The following is a 24,407-nucleotide window of genomic DNA, read 5'->3' as shown; positions in this document are numbered from 1 at the left end:
ACAAAAACCCAATTCTAAACCAAATCCAATATTAGAGGACAAAACTAAAAAAATACTCAAAAAAAACAAAAAAAAAAAATACCAAGTAAACCTGGGCTACCTCGCCAAACCCACAACCTATATCATGAAACTATGATAACCCTCTAGAAAAAAGAAGAAGAAAAAAAATATGAAGCTCAACTTCGAACAAACCCACTATTGAATGATAAAATTAAAAATGTAAATTAGTGTGAAAACAAGATCGATGTCAACTCGGGTTAACCTTTCAAAACCATGACCCGGGTTATGAGAATAAGATCTCCCCATAAAAAAAAATCATGAAGACCAATTCCTAACCAATAAAAACTGATGAAATTTTAAAAAAATCAATTTAAAAAAAAAAAGACCCAAAACTGAAAACAACTATAAAAAAAAAAATAAGGACCAAATTTATTACAAAAACAAAATGACATGACACCTTTTAATTTTGACAGACGAATATAAATCTTAATGATAAAAGAGAGAGAAAATGGAAGAAATAAAGAAAAGGTTGTTGAAGCCACATCATCACTTTTCTATTAACATGCACCTTAGCATTGGCAAGTGCTTGTTGCGCGCTTCCAACATAACCAAGGATGGTAGTGTTCTGCCACTAGAGGAAAAAGCGCATCGTTAAATCTCACCGGCTCATCCCACACACTAGCACTTGTTGTGCATGTGCTAAACAAGTTGTCATACCTGTCCTTTTCAATCTCTATAAGTTTATTTTTTAGTTTCAAATTTGATGTCTCAAGCCTTAATTATCTTAGATTAATAAAATTAAATTGTATTTTACAAAACCAAGCATTATATTGCATTTCATATTTTTCCTAACATCATGGGATCCTCATATCTAGGAAATTGACAAAAACTATCAAGTCCAATTACAAATAAACTCACTGTAAAATGATCAAATTAAAAAACAAATTGAGGGGCCTAAAAAAAAGAGGGTTGAATTTTTTTCCTATCCGTTCGATTTAGTCCTTGATGTTTGCAATAAAAAAAGGGGCTTAATATTTTTATATAATTCAAATTTGGTCTTTATAGCTTTAATTATTTTAATTTCATTTAATTTTTACCAAATCAAACATCAACTGAGAATCATTTTTTTTTTCAACACCGTCAATGGCCAATACCAAATGAAACAAATAACAAAGCTCAATCCCAAATTAATGTAATGTGAAAAGACCAAATAAAAAAATTAATTAACCAAAAAAAAAGAATTGAAAAACAGAAAGGAAACACTATGTAAATCATACATGTTACAATGAATACTTCCAGTGGCTCGCGCTCCATCGTTGATCAGATCGATTTTTTTAACTATAAAAAAGGTTAAGAGCATGAAGAATTATTTGGCAGTATCATTAAACCTGACCAAATGTTAATCTTAAAACCTCACAACTCGGCTCTTTGTCTAACTCGAGTTTCTATTTAATCTAGATGGGAGCCAATGCGATGTGAATCGATCAATTTTATAGGTCAAATACAACTTAGATGACTAGTGAAAACATGACTTCACTTTCAAAACAACTTCAAGGTGATAACTTAAAAAAAAAAAAAAAAACAATATTGATATGATACTAGATTGAATCGGCCTTAGTCACCTCACAACCTGAGTCATAGACTGCACTGGGTTTAATAAATTTATTTGTTTGGTAAACTATTTTTATTTAATTATATGATAAAAAAACAATATGCTCATAAAATCGAGAACCAACTCTAAAATAAACGTGTATTTGAAATTGTGATATATATATATATATATATATATATATATATATATATAAAGAGTAAATCATGAAGTTTATTTCTCAATTAATTCAATATTAAAAGAAAAAAAACCTAAATGACAAAACATGAACAAAAGAATATCGGGTTCGGTGGGTAAACTTGTTAAACCTGTGAAGGGGGTAACCTAAGTCAACAATTACTTGTGAACTGTGTCATGAACTCCATTGGGATTAACAACTTGTTTTTCAAAATTATTTTTTATTTAAATTATTTTTTCTAAAAAATAAATGATTACAAAATCTTTAATGATTACCTCAAATAAAGAAAAATCAATATGATAATAAAAAAAGACAATCGCAAAATCAAGCACCAACCTAGTACTAGGATATTTTCTTGAGATCATGATTACCTCAAATAAATAAAAATAAAATAAATTATCAAAACTCAATTCTCAACCTATCTAATATTAAAAGATAAATAACAAAATAGTTTTTAAAAAAATTTAAACCCGCTAAACCTGCGAACAAATTCATAAACTTTATAAAGTTAATACATGGTTTTTTTCTATAAACTATTTTTTTAAGTATATGATAAAAAAAAAATAGATGATCACAAAATCAAGTTCAATTAAAAAAAAACAAAAAAGGTACCTAGCTAAACTAGTGAATCGGGATAACTCGAGTTACCCACCAAATCTGCTAACTGAGTCATTAACTCAATAAAATTTAATAATTTGGGTTATTTTTTATTTAAATAAATGTTAAAAAAATAAATAATCACAAAGTATTTCATCAACCCAATGTTAGGATGTTTGTTTGATATCATGATAACCTTATAAAAAGGTTAAATAAAAAAAATTATAAAGTTTAATTCTCAATCTACCCAATTTTAAATGATGCATAAAAAAAAAAACCTAGACATAAATTAAAAAAAAAATAAGGGATTGAATTGAAGAGATTCTAAACATCAAGGTACTAAAATTGAAAGAAAGAGAGAAAAGTGCTCGGTGCGTGTAAAACATGCTCTCAGACTTGACAAAAATCGCTTACCTTTAAGCAACGTGTGAAACTTTGTTTGTGATTTGATTTGTGTCTTCTTTGATGTCATTGTAATCATTGAGCCATCATTTTCCTTATAAAGTGGCACATGTGGCAGTACGAGAGATGTTATGACTTTGAGAACTTATTTTTCTTTCATTTCCTCTCTGTTTTTTTCTCTCTCTCTCCTTGCCTAGATTTTCATTACTGGCTTATTCGTTGCTCCCCTTTAGACCTCAAAGTTTTTCTATTTTCAATTCTAGCCTCTGAACTCTCAATAAAAAAAGAAGAAGAATATCTTGCAAAAATCAAGTTCTAACTTGTTGCTAAGATATTTTTTTCAATACCGCATTAACCATATTAAAGGTATTTTTAGAAAAATTATCAACTCTAAATATCAATAAACACATAATGTAAAGACTAAAATAAATAAATATATATATATAACAACAACAACAACAAAGAAAGAATCAAAACACACACACACACATATAGAGTAGTGTTTGTTGTAATTTTATAGTTATTAACATATTGGCCGCACTCCGTAGCGGTCAATAAATATTTTTTCAAATGTTAAAAAGTTATGAAGAGTATAGAGAATATTTTAAGTGTATTAGGTTTGGCGGCAGAGCCAAACCCAATAACTTTGGGTCTGGCTATCGTTCAAGACCTAATAGCATTGGATTTAGCGACCGAGCTAGACCCATTGGCGTTGGATCTGGTTACCCAGCCAGACCAATACCATTGAGTCTGACTGGGGGTATAATGAAATTCATGAAATTCTTCGATCCCACATAAATGATCCATTTTATTTGACTGATGGAGACGACAAATAATTAGTTTTAATAAATTAATATAATTGTTAGAAATAATATTAATACTAAATAATAAAAGAAAAGAACATGATTTCACTCTCCTTTCTAGCAAAGATCACTTCCTGGTTCGATCAATTTTGAAATGAGATCCACTTCCCCCTCCTACTAAATTAAATAGTACAACCTTCTCAGGATTGTAGGTTGCTCTATCGATAAATAAATTATATTATCAGACGGAGAAAAGAGAACTAACTAACCGTCAACCCTTAGGTCTCTAGTCGGCTATCGGTAAAGAAACCTTCTGGCCAGTTAGGTTAAACAAAGCAGGTAACCGTCACCAGAGTTTATTTGTGAAAGTCAACTCTGAAAGCTAGACCTGCAACTTTTGGAAGAAAACTTGGTTCCGACTGCCTAGCCAAAAGCACTGTGAATATACAATGTATGTGGACTTATTGCACTATAGACCACACTATAGATATAAAGTGTTTGCACAGTGGACAATACTACAGCACCATGGGGGTTGTTATTTTTTGTATACCTTAAATTATACTCTTTGTTGAAGATTGCATCAGATTTGATTGTCTGCAAAAAAGATTGAGCCCCTACTTTAATCTCTTTCGTTAATAATTTCTTTCATTCGTGAAAAAAAAGATCAAATATTTAATAAAAGTCTAATAAAAACATATTTTATATATACTCAAATAGATATATGTAATAACTAAAAATTGAAAAAGTTACTCCAATTCAAATAGGGGGTGTTACACAGCCACACCGTGTTCTTCAAAAAATATATTTTTGTGATAAGATGTTGCCTCCCGATGGTGGTAATATCTTGTAGCTATCTACACGATGTTATCTACATTACAAGCTTTGTGCATCTCATGTCCATCAATCTCTGAAAAGTTTTGGCACACATACTTGGTGGTAAGATCCCATTTACTTGATTTGCTCATATAATTGCATCAATATGTGCATGTTTTAGCACCAAGCATGCTTTGCTTTCGGATTTTTCTTGAGAAAGAGTGAATGAACATTACCTTTGCTATTTTAAATATGCATCATAAGTTTCCTAAATTTGTCTGAAATATGTATTTGGTATTTCTCAAATACGTTTTGGGTTTGTTATTGTCATAGCTGAATTCTGTGTTGAGTAGTTTTAGCTAAACTAATGGCGTAGGAGTATGAATATTGAAATAGTTTGATGACGTTACTTGAGATTCTAATGTAAATTTTAGCTCATAGAAAAGTTTGTACAGTTTTACTAGTCTACAAACATAGGATCTGAACGGTTCAATTCAATACTGGATTCTGATTTTCTAGTGAAGAAATCTCAAGCCACCCGATCATCTTTGGGATGTAGGGTGCTTAAGATTTTTCGGTTTACATGGAATTTTGTTGGTTGCTAATTTAGAAGGATCATTATGGACTTTCTAAATAATTTGGTTTACATGGAATTTTGTTGGTTGCTAATAAGGATCATTATTTTCTGAATCAATAATCCATGTGATTAATCCAGAAGCTTAACCTTGTAAAATTGTTGAACCCTATTACTATTATTGTGAGATTTTCATTTTGTTGCCAGAAATTGGATAAATAGCCATGAAAAACACCTCTTCTTCATCGGAAAAAAATGCTGTCAATGCCCATTGCTGTATCAGCCGGCTCAGCAAAGTTGAACGTGCCTGCCAAAAAGCCCTTTAGAGCTTGGTTTGTGTCATCCTCGGAGCACGAATTCGCCATAGATCTACCTAGCGCTGGTGCTCAAAAAGACTCAAGGAGTCAGGTGAACGCACTTCCAGTATCAATGATCATATCATCCATGTTTTGTGGCATTTGGTTTAACATTAATAAAGATCCATTTGATCCAAAAGCTTAAGTCAAGAGTAGATTAAACAGGATATGAACTCATGGGTAGTCGTTAGGTGAATGGCATAGGTAGTCTGTAACTTTCTTCATCTACACTTATCATTTCTCACCTGTACCGAAAAATCTGCTTAATCTGACCTTATGACTCCCTGCTAGCTCTGGTTCATGCAAATACCGGAGAAAACCAGGGGTTTGGAGCAGATGCTCGTGTAACATCAGTACTCATCTGTTCCATACAAGCAAACAAACCAATTTCCATGAAACATGTAAGAAGATTTCATACTTAATACTGTATACATTACAGCTTCTTGCGATTTTTAAATTGTTGCGAATGAGCCCTTTTCAACAATAAGAAAGCCACCACAATCCCACATAGATAATTTAGAGCCCATAAATTTCCTAGTTCAATGTTCCTCGGATGGTCGTATCCCTAATTTTGTTTATTTTCCCCTCGCTTTTTTTCCGAAGTATTAATCTACTCTTTTCGAGCAGATATTGGAAACCTGCTGACATGATACACAACGTTTATTTGAGAATCATGCAACTGAAATTTAAGCTACGAACTTGAGGCTCAATAATTCAATATCCAAGGAGAAAAACATTACGTGTAAACTTGGATTTTAGCTTCTGCAACCTTTTTATTCGTGATTGTCTTTCAGCATATATATGTTAGCTTCTGGGTTGTTATCTTTTGATATTTCTCAATGCAGTAGACAGATGCCTTTTCTTTTGCAAGTTCTTATTGGTTAGTTTATTGTGTTCTCCATGGTTTTACGAGGTATCACACAAAATGGGATTATTCAGAGCAAAAATGTTCCCCTGCATTTTTCTGTTTTCCTGTAACGGGAATTACATGCACCCTTTAACTGCCTTGCTTGTCATTTATGGTATAAAAATTCAAGAACACATGATGGAATTTACTCATCAAGAAGTTCACAATCAATTCTCTGGAAGAATAACTTGTGCTTGTTGAGGTCATAAGCTACATTGTAGTACTGCTGAGCCATTAACCCAATCACAGAGAAATCTTTGAAATCTTTGCCATAGACGCTAGCTTGCCTCACTGCCATGCAAAATATATTTGGTGTGGCTTGATAAAACATACTTTCAGTGTCTACCACCAAATCTGCACCCTCAGCAAAGTGAAATGTCACTGCTGGAAACCCAACAAGGTCTTGACCCACTTTCCCCCTGTAACATAGGAATGACTCCCGCATAAATGGTGTTAAGAATCTATCTAATAGGTTGCGAACCTCCCTTTCAAGTGCTCTATATTCGTTTTCAGCTAGCCATGTAGGTGCTGTTCCTGAATCAATTATCGCTCTTCTTTCCTTCCCTGTCCTTTGAAAGGTACTAGGATCGATGACAAGCCTTGTCTCTCCAACGCTAATTCCTTCTAGAATGACCTGGTAATGGCCATCAACCACATCTAAAGGTGTTGAATAGCCCTCCATGTTCGCTCCTTCGCTTAAAACCAGCTGGTTATAACTGTAGTCAGGATCCGCTATATTACCGATGCAATACGAAAATTTAGATCCCATTTGATTTACTACAGATGTGATTCCACTGCCGAGTCCGAAGACCCCGGTGAAACGCGTGTCCTTGTAATTTCCATTCCGATGACTGCACCCAAAGATCACATTGTTAACAGCATTTGTGCCTTCATCTGGACTTCCGAAGATTAGTTGTTCTGTGGCAATGACTCCCACTGATGGTAGGCCTTCTACATATGTTTGGTTATAAACACATTGACTCGACGAGTCGCATTCCCCACTCGGGGCGTAACGACATATGATATTTTTGCATGACAAGCTACCATACGTGGAGGAAATGGAGGGGTCGAACATTGGCCCAATTATCTGTTGAGAACAACTTTTACAAGGAGCGCATTGTATCCATAAGAGGCTGCTGCCTGAGTCCATTATCGCGAGTTGTGGAACAGGTGGCTGTCCCATGGAAAAATTTACTAAGAACAAGGGTTCGGAGGCACTAGGATGAAGATTGAGCCACAAATCATTGATGTCAAAATCTCTTTCAATTTTTGCATACAAGTAGGATAGACGAGCAAGTGAGGCCTTCATAGTGCGTTCTGTGCGGTCTGCAACTGTGTCATTGGACCTGTAATATGGGGAGACAATAGAATCGCGGTGAATGAGCTTGGTGACCAATCGTGTAGGTTGTATACTAGAGAATTCAAGGTTGTTTGCAACTGTCAACGCAAAGTGGGTGCTGAAAATCAAGGGGAGTGATGAAACCAACACAAACACAGTGTCCATGGCAGTACAATCTGAATGCTTGTGTTAGTATTGTTTTCCTTCTGTTATCCAAATATGGTACCTTGATTAACTTATAAAGCATAACCGATAAACGGGGTGGAGAAGGCTAAAGAGAAGGAAGAGATCGGTGCACAAGGGCCACTTTTTATCATCAAGTTTTTTTGGATTCAGCTATGTCTGCTGTGCTGATCTGATTAAGACTCAGAATTGAAGGGTAGGAAAAAAAAAAAGCTAGAGAAACCATGGGAAGGACGAAGCAAAAGAAAGTGAAAAGGGATCCTTTTAATAAGCAATCTCCAATATAGTCCAATAAATTAAAAGGAGACAGAGATAAGAAAATAGCATGAATCTCATGCAGTTGGAGAAGGAGAAGGAGAAAGAGAATGATTCATAGGATAATAATATATGGGGAGATAACAAAAGAACATGAGAATCCTCTCTGATAGTAACTCCCAAGGTAGCTCAAATTGCCAATTTAGTATTTGTGTCACAACCAGCTTACAGTTTTGCTGCATAAAAAATTAATCATCTTTTCTAGCTCAAAAACCGTCTCCCAATGCTTCATTACGCTCTCTGCTGCATATAATTTCCTAATAGATCCATTGTGTTAGGTAGATGACTGTCACAACTACCTACAAATGAATCATGTTATTTGCCAGTTTTCCGGATTGCCACTGTAAGCTATGCTGGTTTTAATCACTGAAATCTCACACAGGGGGTTAGTGAAGGGAACCAATCGTGCCCTTCTACTTAAAAAGTACAACAAAAACTTAAAAAACATTATTTTAATATATTTTCGAGTAAAACATATCTTGAAAAAAAATGTTATTACACCTCTAAATACTTAAAAATGATGAAACGGAGCAAACATCAAGGTGCTGTAACATGTACCGGGCAACATGAGAGCATATATGATATGCTTGGCTTCACCATCCCCTCGAACAGATTATTGTTTCCTTCTTCATTAATTATACTTATCCAGTTCCTCCGCAGCAGCCAAATTTTGTCGCCGGCAACTCTGTTAAAGAAGCCGCTAACCCCATGAACAATCACGTGTCCATCATTATAGATATCCCAGTTGGTGATTTCAACACTGTTGATTTCTCACCACCACGCCAGTAATCAGCTACATATGCGCAAAAACGTAAGCGCCAAGCATGGCATCAAAAGTTGGCCGCCCATGGGCAACATTCTCTGAACTGAACAATTTCTCATCAACCTCGGATGCTACAATTTGATAACCTAAATTCTTACATGGTAAAAAATGCTTATAACGAACAGCATCATCATCTTCAAGTTCTTGTGTGGCAACCTTGAGATTTCTCTCAAGCATTAGAGACTTGACTTTGATGGCTCATTGCTCATTCAAGGGGTCCAAAGCACTTGTGCAAATTGCACCTCTTCAGGCTTGGACACCCTCCCAAATGGCTCATTGCTCATTGGGTGGCTTTACTACCAAGAAACCTAAGAGGCCTAAAGTCTTTAGATTTAGCTCAAGGTGTTCACATAACCCAAATTACTTCACCTATCCTTAGAATGGTTTGTATCTAAGTATAATTTTGAAATCCGGTCCGACCCGGGACTGGAACCGGATATAATTGAAGAAAAAATAAAAAAAGTTATGACCTGGTGTGACCCCGCTGACCCGGTAGGTTTACCCAGTTGACCCGAAAAACACGGTAAAAAATCTGGTTGCAACCTATTAACTTTTGTTTTTTTTTGTACTAAAACGACCTCATTTTAATTTTTTTTTTTTAAATAAGAATTAACCTGGACAACCTGATAACCCAATCAAAACCTGAAATTTGGGTCTTGAACCGGGCCAACCAAGTTTAAAAACTATGGTATCAAGTAGGGGTGTTCAAAAAAACCGATTAACCGAGAAAACCGAGAAAACCGAAAAAACCGATGAAAAATTAACCGAGAAAACCGAACCGAGATGGAAAACCGATTAAACCGATTTTTAAAACCATAAATTCTTGCCGGTTCGGTTCGGTTTCGGTTTGGCAACAAAAACCGGTGAACCGAACCGACTAACCATAAAATAAAACAACTATAAATACTACAGTCTACACTTTACAGTTAACCTAACCCTAGTAATAACATTACACCGAAAAGCCGCCGCCCAGCAGAGACTAGTTTTCGCTTTCTTCCTTTCCCTTTCAATTTTCATCCAATCTGTGTCTCAGCCCCCTGCATCTATCTCTTCTCCACCCGAACAAAAACCCATACTCGCAACAAAAGGAGAAGGCTCCTCCCTTAGTGAAAAGACGGCAAGGTAAAGTAACATCTGTTTCAAACTTTTATGCTTCTTTGGCCTTTCTATCATTACTTCCTCGCTCTGAACCTCTGCTTCTCCTTTTCTATCCTCTTGCAGCTAGGGTTTTTGCATCTTTCTTCAGGTTTGACCCCCCCGCCTTCTCTCCTTTCTCTTGTTTTAGTCATGCCTTTGTCGATTTTTGTTTACTGTTGATCTGATCATTTTGGATGTGCATTCTCCCTAGATTGCTGTCAGATCTCGTCTCTTTTTTCCTTCTCTCTCCATGCTTTACTTAATTTGAGTTGTGGTAGTTGGCTATTGTTTTTCTCCTGAGATAGATGCTTGTGGACCCATATATGATTGCATTCCTTCTAGCTTGTCTTATATGGTGATCAAGATCTGCATTTTTATTTTAAATCTGGGCAAACATTATTCTCTTTAACTTACGGTTCTAGGGTTAAATTTGTTTTCTTTTCCTTGTAGAAGTTGTTTTGGCATGGCTACATATACTCCGAATAACATCTTATCAATATGTTTTATCTTGATTGTCAGTTCCTTTTATTTGCCTTGAATTGATAGGCTATTTTATGGGCAAGATTTTGTTGCTGTTTTAATAAAATCATCAAGTTGGTAGAAGCTTGTTCAACTATCAATTCTGGCAGTATGGTTGATGACTGATGTAGTGGGACAATGGATAGGTTACAAAGTTGGTTGCAATGTGAAAACATGGTTGTCGGGTACCATGTTAGATTTATAATAAGTTCAAGCTCACTGTTTATTTTGTTAGCTTCATGATTTGCTAAATTTTTAGATATTGATTGCTCTGTTCAGTTAAAATTATTGTGTGTTTTTGCAAAACCTTTTCCATGAAAATATTTGATGTTGAATAAATCAAGTAAAACCGATCAATTGGTCAATTACAGTGTAATTATATGAACCATTGGTCCATTATGATCTGCTATAAACCATTGGTCCATTACAGTGTAATTATATGAACCTAATATGATGCACAACTTCTGCTTGATTCACTTGAATGTTTTTTTCTTACTTTTGCATTAACTGGCAAGTCTGGCAGAATAGCGGACAATTGGACAGAATAGTGGGCTTTTTTTCTTGCTTTTGGAATTGAAAATAATTGTTGGTCCTTAAATCCTCTTTACAATTCAATGTGTTGGCTACTTAACTTTAACTTTAAAATTCATGCTGTTATTTTGTAATTTCAGATGGATAATCAACATCAAAACCTTCATGGATTATATTGAAAATTCTGAGATGATTGAGTCAGGTAATTTCTTTTACAAATTTAAATTTTGTTATTTTATAATATTATTTATTTACATATGTTTAATCTAACATTTTAATTTATGTTTTTGAAGAATTTGGTGAAAGTTTAAAATTTCAATTGATTGTTTGTAAGTTGTATTGATGATGTTAGTGTAATCCTGAAATATAATTGTTTTGGGTAATTAATTTACTTTACCTTGTTGATTCCTTTAAAAATTTTGCATTGTTACTTTTTTTAATAGTTGAACTCTTATATGTTGCTAATTTGCTAGTGTTTTTTTATAGCATTATCCTTGATGGAACTTTTGGCGTTCGCTGTTGCTGGAAGTTTTGGATGCAACTGTTGGTGCTGGATTTTTTTCTTCCAATTATGTTGGATGTCCATATAATTTATTATTGGTTGTATCTTTTTGCTAATGTAAATTTTTTTAGTGTTTGATCATGCATATTGCATTGATTTGAATTTTCATAACCTATTTCTTTGCATATTAAAGATAGCAAGATGTGAAGCATTTCAAATTTATTGTTACTATAAGCATTTCAAAAAAATATCAATTTTCTAATTTGATTAAAAAGCTTATAACAAACTAAACCAAATTAGAAAATTTTAAAGAGTTTTGATTAAAAAAGATATAAATTTTGCCCAACCAGAAAATTTAAAAGCCCAATTTAGTTTAAGTTCATTTAAAAAAAATTCAAAAGGCCATTAATTTGATGATTAGGTTTTCCGGTTTTAAAGTCAAAAAACCGAATTTAACCGAACCGAACCGGTTCGGTTTGAATCAGAATTCGGTTCGGTTCGGTTTGAATTTTTAAAAATTTGAGTTAACAGGTCCGGTTGGTTTTTATGGTTCAAACCGAACCGAACCGAACCGTGAACAGGCCTAGTATCAAGTATTAAATAGTCTCACATTCTTCTGTCATAATTGAATCCCTAAAATAACTTAGGGATGCTCATCTCTAGTAGATGATGATCCACTTGACATTATCCTCTACTGAATAATTAACCAACCATTATTAATGGTTATTAACCCAAGTTATTACCACTAAAATAGGTATTACAATCTCTCTCTTTTGTAGGCTCTACAATTATTTCAATCCAAGTTTGCGTGATTTATAGTTATATAAACATACATTAAAAAAAAAAAGACAAAAACATTGTGCACCAAGACTTGGTTTATTATTTACTACAATGATAAAAAAATAAAAAGATAGTTTTTCTTTCCCAAAAAATCACTTATCTTTTTCCAAAAGTTTTTTTTTATAAGACGTATTAGTTATTCAAAAATTATTTAGAGATTATATTTGTATTTTTTTTTTTTAAAATACAATAAAATAATTTAATTGCTCCCAAAATCAAAGATTTAGAATAATAACAAAAAAGGGGTAATTGCCTTTTTCATTAATTCATGTATAGTAAATTGGTGTATCCTTGGAATCGAATACTTTAAACCATAAGGTTCTTATTAGTATTTTTATTAAAGTTTTATTTGTTTTAACTTTTATCCTTCAATTTTAATTTATCATATATAAGTTTTTTTAATTTGATCCTTCTTTATTTATTTCTAATTTTTTTCTTAGAAATTTTCTAAACGTTTTGATATTTTTAATTTCATCCTTCAATCCAAGTTTATGGTATTTTTTTTTTCTAATTTGATCCTCATTCTTTTGATTTTTTTATCATTTTATTTGATTTTTTTTTTTAATTTAATCCTCCAACAATTATTTTGAATTTTAAAATCAATTATTCAACATAAAAAAAGACCAAAATACTCTTCATGAATATGAAAATAACAAACAAAAACAAAGTCCTTTTTAAAGGGCGAAAAAGCCATGCCTACTTTTTTTCTTGATTCTAATGGTAAATATATCTTTTTACTATATTTAAAAAAAACAGAAATTTTAATAAACAAAAAGCAATCCATTTCTTTAAAATGTCATAAGAAAATCTCACGAGGCCACATTTTTTAGCCTGTGACCCATCGCCCACACTAATTTTATGCAAAAACAGCTTAGAAATCATATAATAAACGTTTATAAACTATTTTAAACCTAAAAAATGCTCCAATACACTGAAGAAACCTAAAAATATTGAATTACGAAAAAAAAACTGATTCTTTTTTAAAAAATCCGACCTGTTTTTTCCATTCACTTAGAGAGAGCTTAAACTATCATCAACAAACTCCAATAATAATGGTGAATACATGCTTGGATCACAGCTCGGCCAAGATTTCTCACTCCTTTCTCCCCCCACCTCTCTCTCTCTCTCGTGTACATATTCAAGGACTCAAGTTTAACACAAAAAAAAGTTTAGGGACCATTTAAGTATGAATATTAAAATCTAAGGACTAAAGTGAAAAAAAGTCAAAATCATTTAAGTGTTAAGAAAAACTACACAATTTCATGTCAAAAAGACTTTGCCTAAATTCTGGACAATATACAATAAAGCATAGTTTTGAAACCCGACCCGATCATTGACCCGGTCAAGTGATCGGGTCACGGGTCGGATATTAGAATAATTCGATTAAGCCTCGAGGCTCTTCTGAGTCGGATGGGAAAGAGAAGACGTTTTCCGGATATTGAACAAGATCGGGATATTCAAACTCGAGAAGACAAGCTTGGGTTTTGTGAGAAAACGGTCGTTTGCGTTTCTTCTTTTTGCTTCAAATATGAGATCGGAGGAAAGAATTTATGTTCATTGTGAGATTCTTGTTTTGCTTCGCTGCTCGGGAAAATTCTACTCATGTTTTCTCCTTAGCAGTAGGTGCAATAGGCCGGGATGCGGAGGTCGAAGGAAGAGAAGAGGCAGCGGTAGCGGCAGGAAAAAAATTGACCGGGTCTCACCCGGGTTTGACCGGGTGGACCGGGTCCCTCCGGGTCGACCGGGTTTTTCCGGGCCAATTTCCAAGCGGGTTTTGGCCTCCACCCGGACCGGTCCCATGCCCGGGTCTGCCAGGTCCCGGGTCGACCAGCCGGGCCGGTCCGGGTTTTAAAACTATGCAATAAAGCCTAGCAAGGAGTCTACATCTACAGTAAAATATCATTTTGTTTTAATTTTGTTTTGTATATTTATCTGTCAATAATTTTTCATCTGTGCTTCATACTTTTCTTATTTGTTTTATGAAATTTTATGTTAATTATTAATGAAAGAAAAATTTAGAAAAAATGGGAGCAAAAACTACAAATAAACACACTCACCCACCTGGATAATTACTAGAGGCGGAGAGAGAACTGTCTGTCTTTGCTATCCTTGTGTTGCTGTTGCCGTACATGTCAGTGTTACCTGCCATGCTTTGTTCATCTCCGTCCTGCAGCTGCTGCTTTCGCCGTGTTGGCTTCTTGCCACTCGGTGCTTTTGTCAGCATAAACGAGGACAGCACACAGCACAGTAGCGGAATTCTACACAATCCAAAGCTTGGACCCGAACGGAAACAAAATATGGCAGGCAGGCAGCCTTTCAGCAGAGAAGTTAACTTGGCACCCCTTTATACCTAGACTCCTGAAGACTAAAAATGAGGTTGTTTGGGAATTTTTTTAAAACTGTTTTTGAAAATTTTTGATTTTTTTATTTTTTATTTTGAATTAATATATTTTTGATGTTTTTAAATTATTTTAATATGTCAATTTTAAAAATAATTTTAAAAAAATAAAAAAAATATTATTGACGTGCTCTTATAAGTGAAAAGCATTTTGAAAAGCAATAACAATCACACTTCCAAACTCATACTATAAAAAAAAAAAAAAAAAAAAAAAAAAACATGAACATTATAGTAATGGGTGTCCTATTTACTCCTTTTGAATCTACCAGAAACTTCTGTTTTCCAGCCAGTTGATCGTAGTTTAAAGATGTGGACTTGCAAACACCTTAAGATACTTGATTTAAGTTCAGAGTACTTGAGAACTAAAATAAAAATAACAATAGTTTTTTCACCCAAAATGTATATTTTACTTAATAATGAATGTCAGAGCCGAATGTCTAGAAACCCAAATAATTTATTATTCAACTAGTTTTTTCACCCTCAATGGGGGTTGAATTTTACGTTGATTTAGATCATAATAATTGTTTTTTAATATTATGAATGCATTTTAAAATGGAAGAATTTTTTTTAATTAAAACACCAAATATGACATGGACGCAAACATGTTATTCACATTACACTTTATGTAGGATCTAATGTCAATATTTGACATAAAAAATAAATTATTATGTTATGTATATGTTTTTATGTATAGTTTTGTTGGTAGTAAAAATTGTTTTTTTATTTTTATAAAAACCCCATATAAATACAACTAATTCATATAAAATATAAGAGGATAGAAATGCAATAAAATAAAATAAATATTTTCAAAGTATCATGCAATTAAAAGTATAAAAAGATCAATCACTAAGTAAAAAAACAAAACTACTTTATTTTTATTTTATTTTTTAAGATATAGATCAATATTTAAATAGAAACAATTTAACTATAAAGGAAAAAAAACCAGGTATTGGTGAGTCAAGCTCACATGCTTAGCTTGAAGCAAAACCTAGGCGTACCTTAGTTTTTTTTTTTTTTTTTTTATTAGGAGTGTACTACGCATTGTTCACTTTTATATATATTTTTATTTTTATTTTTTTTGAAAGGGTGACTAGTCACCTACTGGTTTCAATTTCAAATCACTTTTAATGATAAAAAAAAATTAGGATCTAAATTTTCGAAGCCCTAAAAAACTACTTTAAACCATTTCAAAAACAACATAACAACCTCCATGTACACCTAACAACCCCAAAAAAATCACTAAAAAAAAGAACTAAATCTAAGGACTTGAATTTATCTTTTCTAGCATGAGTAGTCAAAAATCACTAGCATTGCACTCTTCTTGTTTGAATATAATCTTTTGAAACCAAGCTTGAATTATTTTGAGCTGTAGAATTGTGTCAATAAATAAATTTTTTTTTTACCACTATCTTCTAGTTGAGTTTTTTTCTTTTTCTTTCAAAGAAAAATAAATAAATAAATAAAATAAATTTTTAAATCAAAATAAAATTATAATGAAACGGTGATGCTGATTCTATATGTTTTTTTTTTTTTATTATTATTATTAATATGAATATCCTGGTCAAAATTATATGTACCTCGAATAATCTCACGTGTCTAAAATTAACAATCATGTAAGTCTCCAATAATAATTATAATTCTACCACTACATATGTTTTTAGTTATTTTAGTAATGGTACTGTGGAAACAACAGGCAATGCTTGATTAGTTGATGGACCAAACTGGATCAACTGCGTCCAAATCCAAACATATGCAGTCAATATTTTAATTACCTTAGCCAAACCAAAACTTGTGGTCTCTGGCACAAATTACGAGACCAAAATAGAGACAAATTTCGTATGAGTGGGAAGCATGTTTCTCGACTATACATGAGAAAGGAAAGGAAAGATGGGTGCTAATTGCCAAAGACAGCGACCCTTGAACACTTCATACGTTTTGACATTTGACAATACCTCACTTCCACACTTTCATCAGCTGAAGAACACGCACTAATAAACTCCTTGTCAAAACCATCAATGGTAAATCACTGCATCTTATATTATAGTATAGTGTTTTAATTTAATACTTGCATACCCTGTATTTTAAAAACATAATTTATATATTCATTTCTCTTAACACCATATGATTTAAATTTGTTTTCACATGACACTACTTTTAGAAAAATTTTAAAAAACACGAATCAACCCATGTTTTTTAAAAATTTAAATTTTTTTATTGTTTTTATATCATTTTGATATATTAGTATTAAAAATAATTTTTAAAAATAAAAAAATATATTTTGATGTATTTTCAAATAAAAAACACTTTAATTTAAAACTACTATCATACTTACAAACATTATTTTAGTGTTTATTTTATATTATGGTAGCTTTTATGATTAAGGTGTAAAAAAGTTTGTTTAATAAACACTTTTAGTTGTTATTTTAAAAAAAAAATTGATTTCAAAAATATTTTTTGTTAAAACTACTATGAGATAGATTTTTGAATGCCAAATGAATAATGTCTTCTTGAATAAAAAATATATTATTTATTTTTAAAAAATTAAAATTGAAAATGTAATTACATATGAACTTAGTATAAAAAATAAAAATTATTTAACTAACTAAATAAATTTTTTATATGATTAAAAAAAAACAGAAGTTATTACACCACTCTCTCTCCTTCTCCAATAAAAAATGCCAACTTTCTTACAAAAATGTCATTCATCACGTGGTAGATCATATTTTTATGACCAATTTACCCTTATGCTTAACAACTAATCTTAATGCGTTTTTTTTTTTCATGAATTTCAACGAAAATGACACAAAGGCCGTTGATGAAATGACAAATTTTCCAGCAATTATAACCAAAAAGATGATTCACGTGAAAAGGACAGTGAAAAGAAAACCCAGGAAATGAAGCTAAATAGCAACAGCACATTGTAGAGGTCACCACCTAGGCAAAATCAAAGCACAAAAATAAAATTACTTTAGTAATTTTTTTTAGATTAATATTGATGTCCAGGTCAAATTACATATATTTTAATTAATTTTATAAATTTTAAAATTAATGATTATTTAAGTTTCTAGTAGCTCCGATATTTATAAAACTATAACTAGTGACATTTTAAAAACAAACTTAAAATCTAATTAGTTAAGTTACACCTCTTATAATTAGCATTTTAAATCATATGATACAAGATTCTAAAAAATTAAAATTAAAATAAAAATAATAAAAAAAAAGCACTCATTCACCGTGATTTGAGTAAAAATATTATGGATTCATGTAATGTTTTTATATTTTATTGGTTTTTAAATTTTTTTTTATTTCAGTTGTAGGATTTGTTTTCTAATTTTATCTATTTATATTTTGTTGATTAATAATTATGTTTAATAATTTATTTTTGTGATCCAAAAAAAATCACATGGATAAGTTGGTTTTTTTAATTTTGCAAAGAAGATTTTAGGTTTGATTATTTATATAAAAAAAAATAAAAAATGAGGGAACCAAAGAATTAGATTTGATTATTTATAAAGAATTAAAAGTGAGGGATCAAAATTGAAAATGAGGTGAAATAACAACTTTTTATTAAAAAAAATTATGTCCATGCATTTTTGTCAACTCCATATCTTAGTTTTTAATTAGTCTTGAATTTCATTTTTAACATTTAATACTACATATAATTTTTAATATATTTTATTAAATATATTTATCAGATTTTAAGTTAATGATTAATTAATTTATTTTTATTTTGTGAAGCGCGGGACCAAGTTCCTTGTAAGAAATAAAAGATTACAAATCATATAGAGATTCTTTCAGTTTGGCTAGAAATGGAAAGGGATATTCACATTACATTTCCACACAGCTAGTAACTCAAACAAGGACAGTTAACAAGCAGAAACTAAACCTATACATTTCTTAAATAAAGGTAACTTCTACTTGTAAAGAATTACTTGAGACGAAGAAGAAGAAGAAGAAGAAGTCATTTCCCTATTCGTTCAAATCTCGTTTTTCTTATTTCTTTCCTGTTTATCTTGGACCAGAGAGTTCCATAGCATAGGAATCCAAAGAACGTTTCATCGTCATCCTCGTCCATTGTAGTTCCAAACATGCTGCTCGATCGATTTATGACCACTTTCATCATGCTTTGAAGCAGTGGTAGGGTAAAATGTGCTTCTGCTAGCGTTTTTCGGATGAGAGAGGTTCATTGTGGGATTACCATGATTGTGTGATACAGCCCATTTCTCGGCAAGACCATCACCTTCAAGCATCCGGACCACTTCGGACATTTTGGGACGGTGAGCTGGGAGGTATTGAGTGCATAGAAGAGCTACTTTGTAACATCTCCTCCACCTCAATCCAATCATAGTTGCTCCCCAGTTCTTTTGTCCACCAACTCATCCACTTTCTTCTCTTGCTGTATTTTCTTCACCTGTCAACATTGTCATGAATCAAAATTTGTGGAAATGAGCTTGAAATATCCTATAATTGAGTTGCAATGAAAACAAACAAAATGAATATTGTTTGAAGATGTTTAGCATGCAGGGCCTGGCTATGTGACATTCCCGCACTTTTAAAGAAAGTAGATAATAGCAGTCATATGCAATTATCCACATGAAAAACATCCATGAGATGTCCTTTTCAAACACTTTATGATAACTGAGAGTGCTCCATGCAGTCTAGGATGCCATTGAAGTTATTCAGATTTCAGCGATCTAGAATCCAAAATTGGCATGTCATGGCACACAATCTGAAAGTCATGGAAACATTTGTTGAAGCAGTTCAGGATTATAGTTAATATAGCAGCAGAAGAGCATTTACCCATTCAAGCATTGCTCCTTTTTGATTGACAGTTTTTCCAAATTCAAGAGCTCTCATTCCAGTTATGAGCTCTATTAAGAGAATGCCAAATCCAAAAACATCAGTTTTCTCAGATTGACTGGCCAGTGGAGAGGTACTCTGGCGCAATGTGCCCAACTGTGCCACGAACAGCAGTGGTGACATGGGAATCTGCATGGTCTAGAAGCTTGGCAAGACCAAAATCACCGACTACGGCCTCACAGAATTCATCAAGGAGCACATTAGCAGCCTTTACATCCCTATGAATAATCTTAGGGTCACATTGCTCGTGTAGATACAGAAGACCCCTGGCAGCTCCAATTGCTATCCTCTTCCTTGTGTTCCAGTCCAGTGCAGGTTTTCCTGTTTGATGAATACATCATCTCAGGAACGGTCAGAGCAGCCCAATATAAATCACAGTAGTTCCACTAATAGATTGCGAACCAAAAACAAAATCTAATTCAGTAATCATACATTCAAAAGTCACGTACTGCAACCTTTTGCCACATAAACGACAGTGGGGTTGGGAAGAGATCCCCTTGGGATCTCCTAAAGTTTGAACAAATTCCAATTTGAGTAAACGAAGACATGGACCATTGTAATTTGAGAAATAACATCAAGCTAATTTAGAAAAAATTGCGAGCATGAAAATATGAGTTATCTAATGTTGCCATTGTTGAAATAAATGTTTGAGGAATTCAGCTAGCTTTTTCAATCCAACAAAATAATATATCAAACTCCATTTCAGTCTCAACCTGAACAAACAAAACATTCATAAGAAAACTAAAAAAGAAATAAGAACAGATGTAACATGTTCCAGACCTGCACATGAAGTTAGAATCAAGCACGCCAATTAAGGCCTCTGACTCACAAATGGTTAAGCACTATAGCGGGGGAAACAGACAAGCACTCCGACAATCACAAAGATAAAGAATTTATAGTGCAGAAAATTTTATTGTCCACCAAGCATTATTATGACAAAAGTTGCATAAGGTAACCAAGTACCAACCTCTAAGCCTTGAGGCCACGCTGCCATTTGACATGTAAGGATAAACCAAAAGCCTCTCATTAGAAGTGGCACAGTATCCAATCAACCGCAGCAGATTACGGTGAACTGCAAGGCTGATCATCTCCAATTCTGTCCGAAACTGTGATTCCCCGGAAGTCCCAGTCAAATCCTTTAGTCGTTTGACAGCCACCATGGTCCTATCTCCCAGCTTTCCCTTGTACACATTGCCAAAACCTCCGGTTTGCCAAGAATGTTCTTCGAGAGAAGTTATCAGTGGCTATTTGAAGCTCTCTGAAGGTGAAGCTCCGGAGATTTCCTAGTCTAATTAGCCCCTCTTCTTGTTTGTTCTGCAACATAATTCAACGACCCATTTGAGCATTTTACTGGCTCATGCTGTCATTGATTAAAATTTAGGTGAAATAGGATGTTAATTATACTAACCACTAACGTTGAGCATCAAATGGCCTTTGTGTTTCCGTCGGAGCCAAAGGATTCCAAGTGCTAGGAGGAAGAGAAATACAAGGCTGAGACTAAGCCCAAGGGCAAGTGCTAATTTCTTGGACTTATGCTTACCTACATACAGACGACAAACAAATTACCATTTGACAGAAAGGGATTACCTAAAAGGTAGACAAGAGAGGGACATAGAGAGTTTACCGGTGATGTTCCAAGAGAGAAAGAAAGGGGACCAACATTGGCTGATCCAGAGCATCCTTCAGTAGAGCTGCTTCCACAAATCAATGGGTTACCAGCAACACTGCATTAACCAACAGTGTAAACAAAAAAACAGAATAAAATTAGATAAAGCATTGACCAAGTAGACACTAATTGAAAGATAGGGTGTTGCAGAGAAGCCATACTTGAATGTTCTAGCAGGGGACTTGGGAACAGGTCCACTGAGATTGTTATAAGACAGGTCCCTGAAATATCAGCGTAATGATTAAAAAAAAAAAAAAAAAAAAGGCAAAACCCAAGGTGAGTTTCTTGACAAAAAAGAGTTGCGTAAATCAGAAAGTTTTCAGCATGTTGCGTGCTGTATCGTTTTTCAAGGCACTAAAACATAAAATACAAAACAAATCCGAGAAAAAAGAAACCTATACTCACAAGAAAACAAGCTGTGAGATTTTGCCCAAAGACACAGGGAAAGGCCCAGACAGGCTATTGTTGTTTAGCCTCCTAATCATTACATGACAAAAGAAAAAATATCACAGCAAGAAAATAAACAATGATATCAAAATAAAGCAAATAAAACATTTGGTTAGGTTTGCCATTTGCCGATTGTGAATATTAAATGAAAACGAAAATAACAAGCCCGCTTCCCAACTAATTCTATCACAGCAACTTGTTGTCAAATTTGCATTCACTTTTACAAAGCAAAAAACAATAGAGAGCAGAAAAAGACATGCAATTCTGTTTGTGTCTTTGTTTTGTTTTCCTCAACTTTCTTGGAAACCAAACAGATTATGAAAAAAATAAAAATAGCAAAAATACTTACAGGTATTGGAGGCTATTTAATTGACCAAGTGAGTCTGGTACCACACTAGAGAACCTGTTGTTAGAGAGATCCAAAGTCTGAAGTTTTGAGAGAGTGCCAAGCTCTGGAGGGATTTGGCCAGAGATGTTATTGTTTTGCAACAACCTTCACATCACCAAGAAGTTGAAACATAAAGAATTCAGTATCAATCATAAGGAGATATATGAGGTTGTAAAATACTACTCACTATCTTGCATTTCTATACTTAAACAGATGAACAAGGACACTCCTGCTCTCTATTTTGTTGCAGAGACAGAGTTTCGAGCCACTTGAAATTCTGTTTTACTTTTGGGGTTCAGCCAAAAGCCAAATATTTGGATCTAGAAAACCAAACTAAAAAGGCAAATTCAAGACCCAGAGATTCATTTGCTTTCTCTCACCTTCCTTCTCTATGACAAGAAAAACCAAAAACTCAAAGAGAAACTAGAAGAGCTTTAATTATCAAAATGTGAGCTACAGAAAATTGAAAGAGAAAGAAATAAAAGAAAGACTAAAGAAGAGAAGATCAAAGTTCTTACACTTGGCGAAGATTAGTGAGATTTCCTATGGCTCCAGACAGAGTACCAGAAAGGGACTGGCTTGGAGCCCCCCTGCAATACAAAACCAAGAAATGAACTTTATTTCAGGTTCTGTGAAACAAAACCTCCTAACATTAAATGAAGCAAGCAAAAAGTCAAAAAAAAAAAAAAAAACGAAAAACAGAGAAAAACTTGAAAACCCACAGGCAAATAACAAGATTATCAGGAGAGCAAGTAATCATAGCCCAGCTACAAGGATCAACAGAATCCTCATCCAGTTTGTTTAACACTCCGTATGGATTCATGTAATGCTTCTCTTATACTTATCAAAGCGTCCACTGCGAGACAAAAAAAAAGCCAACAACTTTCAAATATTAAAATCCACGAAAAACATAAAAATGTAGAAGATAGATATAGTCTTGCTAGTTACCTTCATGGTTTTGGGTTCATATGAAAGGGACAGTCTAGCTAAAAAGAGAAAGAAGATAGAGAGAAGCAGCAGCTTGCGAGCCATAGCTAGTTACCAATAATTCTAATCATGAACATGTTAAACAAAGAGAACCAAAAACTGTGAGTCAGGCAAATGCATGCTATGAAACGATATACTAATACTCTATTTTTGTTTCTTTTTCTAATTTCCTTTCTTTTTGGTCACCAGCTTTTAACACACACACACAATCTTTTTCGTTCTTCTCTCTCCATGAGCAGTGTTCTTTTCTTTCTTTCTTTTTGCTGCTTTTGGTCTTGCAAGAAAGAGAGCGAAGAGGTTACAGGTTGGAGGTGGGGTGATACGGATTGTCAGGTGGGAGAGTGCAGAAATTGAGAGATATGGGACTGAAACTCTTTATTATTTTCTATCGCTTTGTTTTTTTCACTTGTTTACAGCCAAGACATGGAGGAGGTTTCTTAGAGAATCAAAATCTACTTGTGGGTCTTTTGATTTGAGAGGCCACTCATGAACCCTTTAAAGAAATAAAATATTTTGAACGTCATTTGTTTTTTTTAGGGAGTACTGAAGTCATTGCTACTTTTTGATGTTCTGATAGACTGTTCGCCATAGCTGTTAGCATCGACACACGAAGAAATACTCAAAAGAGGAAGATACAGTTAAAAACAATTTAAAAATAATTTTAGCTGTCTCCCTCATTTGTTTAATCTTTCTTATTTTTTTCATTATAATTAAAATTATTGGAGCACTGAAATGACAGGGATAAAGCTGAGCATTTTAATCCTGACTGGAATATGCATGCCTAATTTGTTTACCATGTTGACTAATAACCATAAAAAAAAAAAAAAAAAAAAAGGCTGTGGTATTCAATGTGATTTACATCAATTTAATTGAAGTACATTTCGATATTCCTTTCGGATCATGGAATTGAATGCCTTTCATTTTGAGGCTTGGAGCTACAACCAAGGGCAAAATGGTCAAGCTTCTTAAGTGAAGCTCTGATGGCGTGAAGTACTGAACTGTACTAGGTTGGTCGTTCTAGGTTGGCCAGGCCCGAGCGGTGCACAAATATTTCCTGCATGGGTTGCAATTATCTGTAACAGGACATGAGACTGGCGGGTACTGAGGCACTACGTGGGAACAAAGTTGAGCACCGTGGTCTTTGTTTACTTCTTTTTTTAAAATCATAAAGAAAAAAATTAAAAATATTTTTTTTATTTATTAACATCAGTGTCCGGACAAATTTGCATGTAC

At 33.3% G+C, this 24,407-nt stretch overlaps 1 protein-coding gene and 1 pseudogene across 1 annotated transcript; both read right to left on the bottom strand.

The window, feature by feature from the left end:
- Positions 1–6,384: 6,384 nt before the first annotated feature.
- On the bottom strand, positions 6,385–7,743 carry LOC118058214 (aspartyl protease UND). The gene has a single exon (XM_035070914.1). The coding sequence runs from the start codon at positions 7,741–7,743 to the stop codon at positions 6,385–6,387; it is 1,359 nt and encodes a 452-aa protein (XP_034926805.1).
- A 10,803-nt stretch (positions 7,744–18,546) lies between these two features.
- LOC118058204 (probable LRR receptor-like serine/threonine-protein kinase At4g30520) lies at positions 18,547–23,038 on the bottom strand (annotated as a pseudogene).
- Between the last annotated feature and the right edge of the window lie 1,369 nt (positions 23,039–24,407).

Source organism: Populus alba, chromosome 6 (assembly GCF_005239225.2).
Source record: "Populus alba chromosome 6, ASM523922v2, whole genome shotgun sequence".
Classification (NCBI taxonomy): Eukaryota; Viridiplantae; Streptophyta; class Magnoliopsida; order Malpighiales; family Salicaceae; genus Populus; species Populus alba.
Note: the sequence above shows the minus strand (reverse complement) of the source record. Positions and strands in the feature narration are given on the sequence as shown.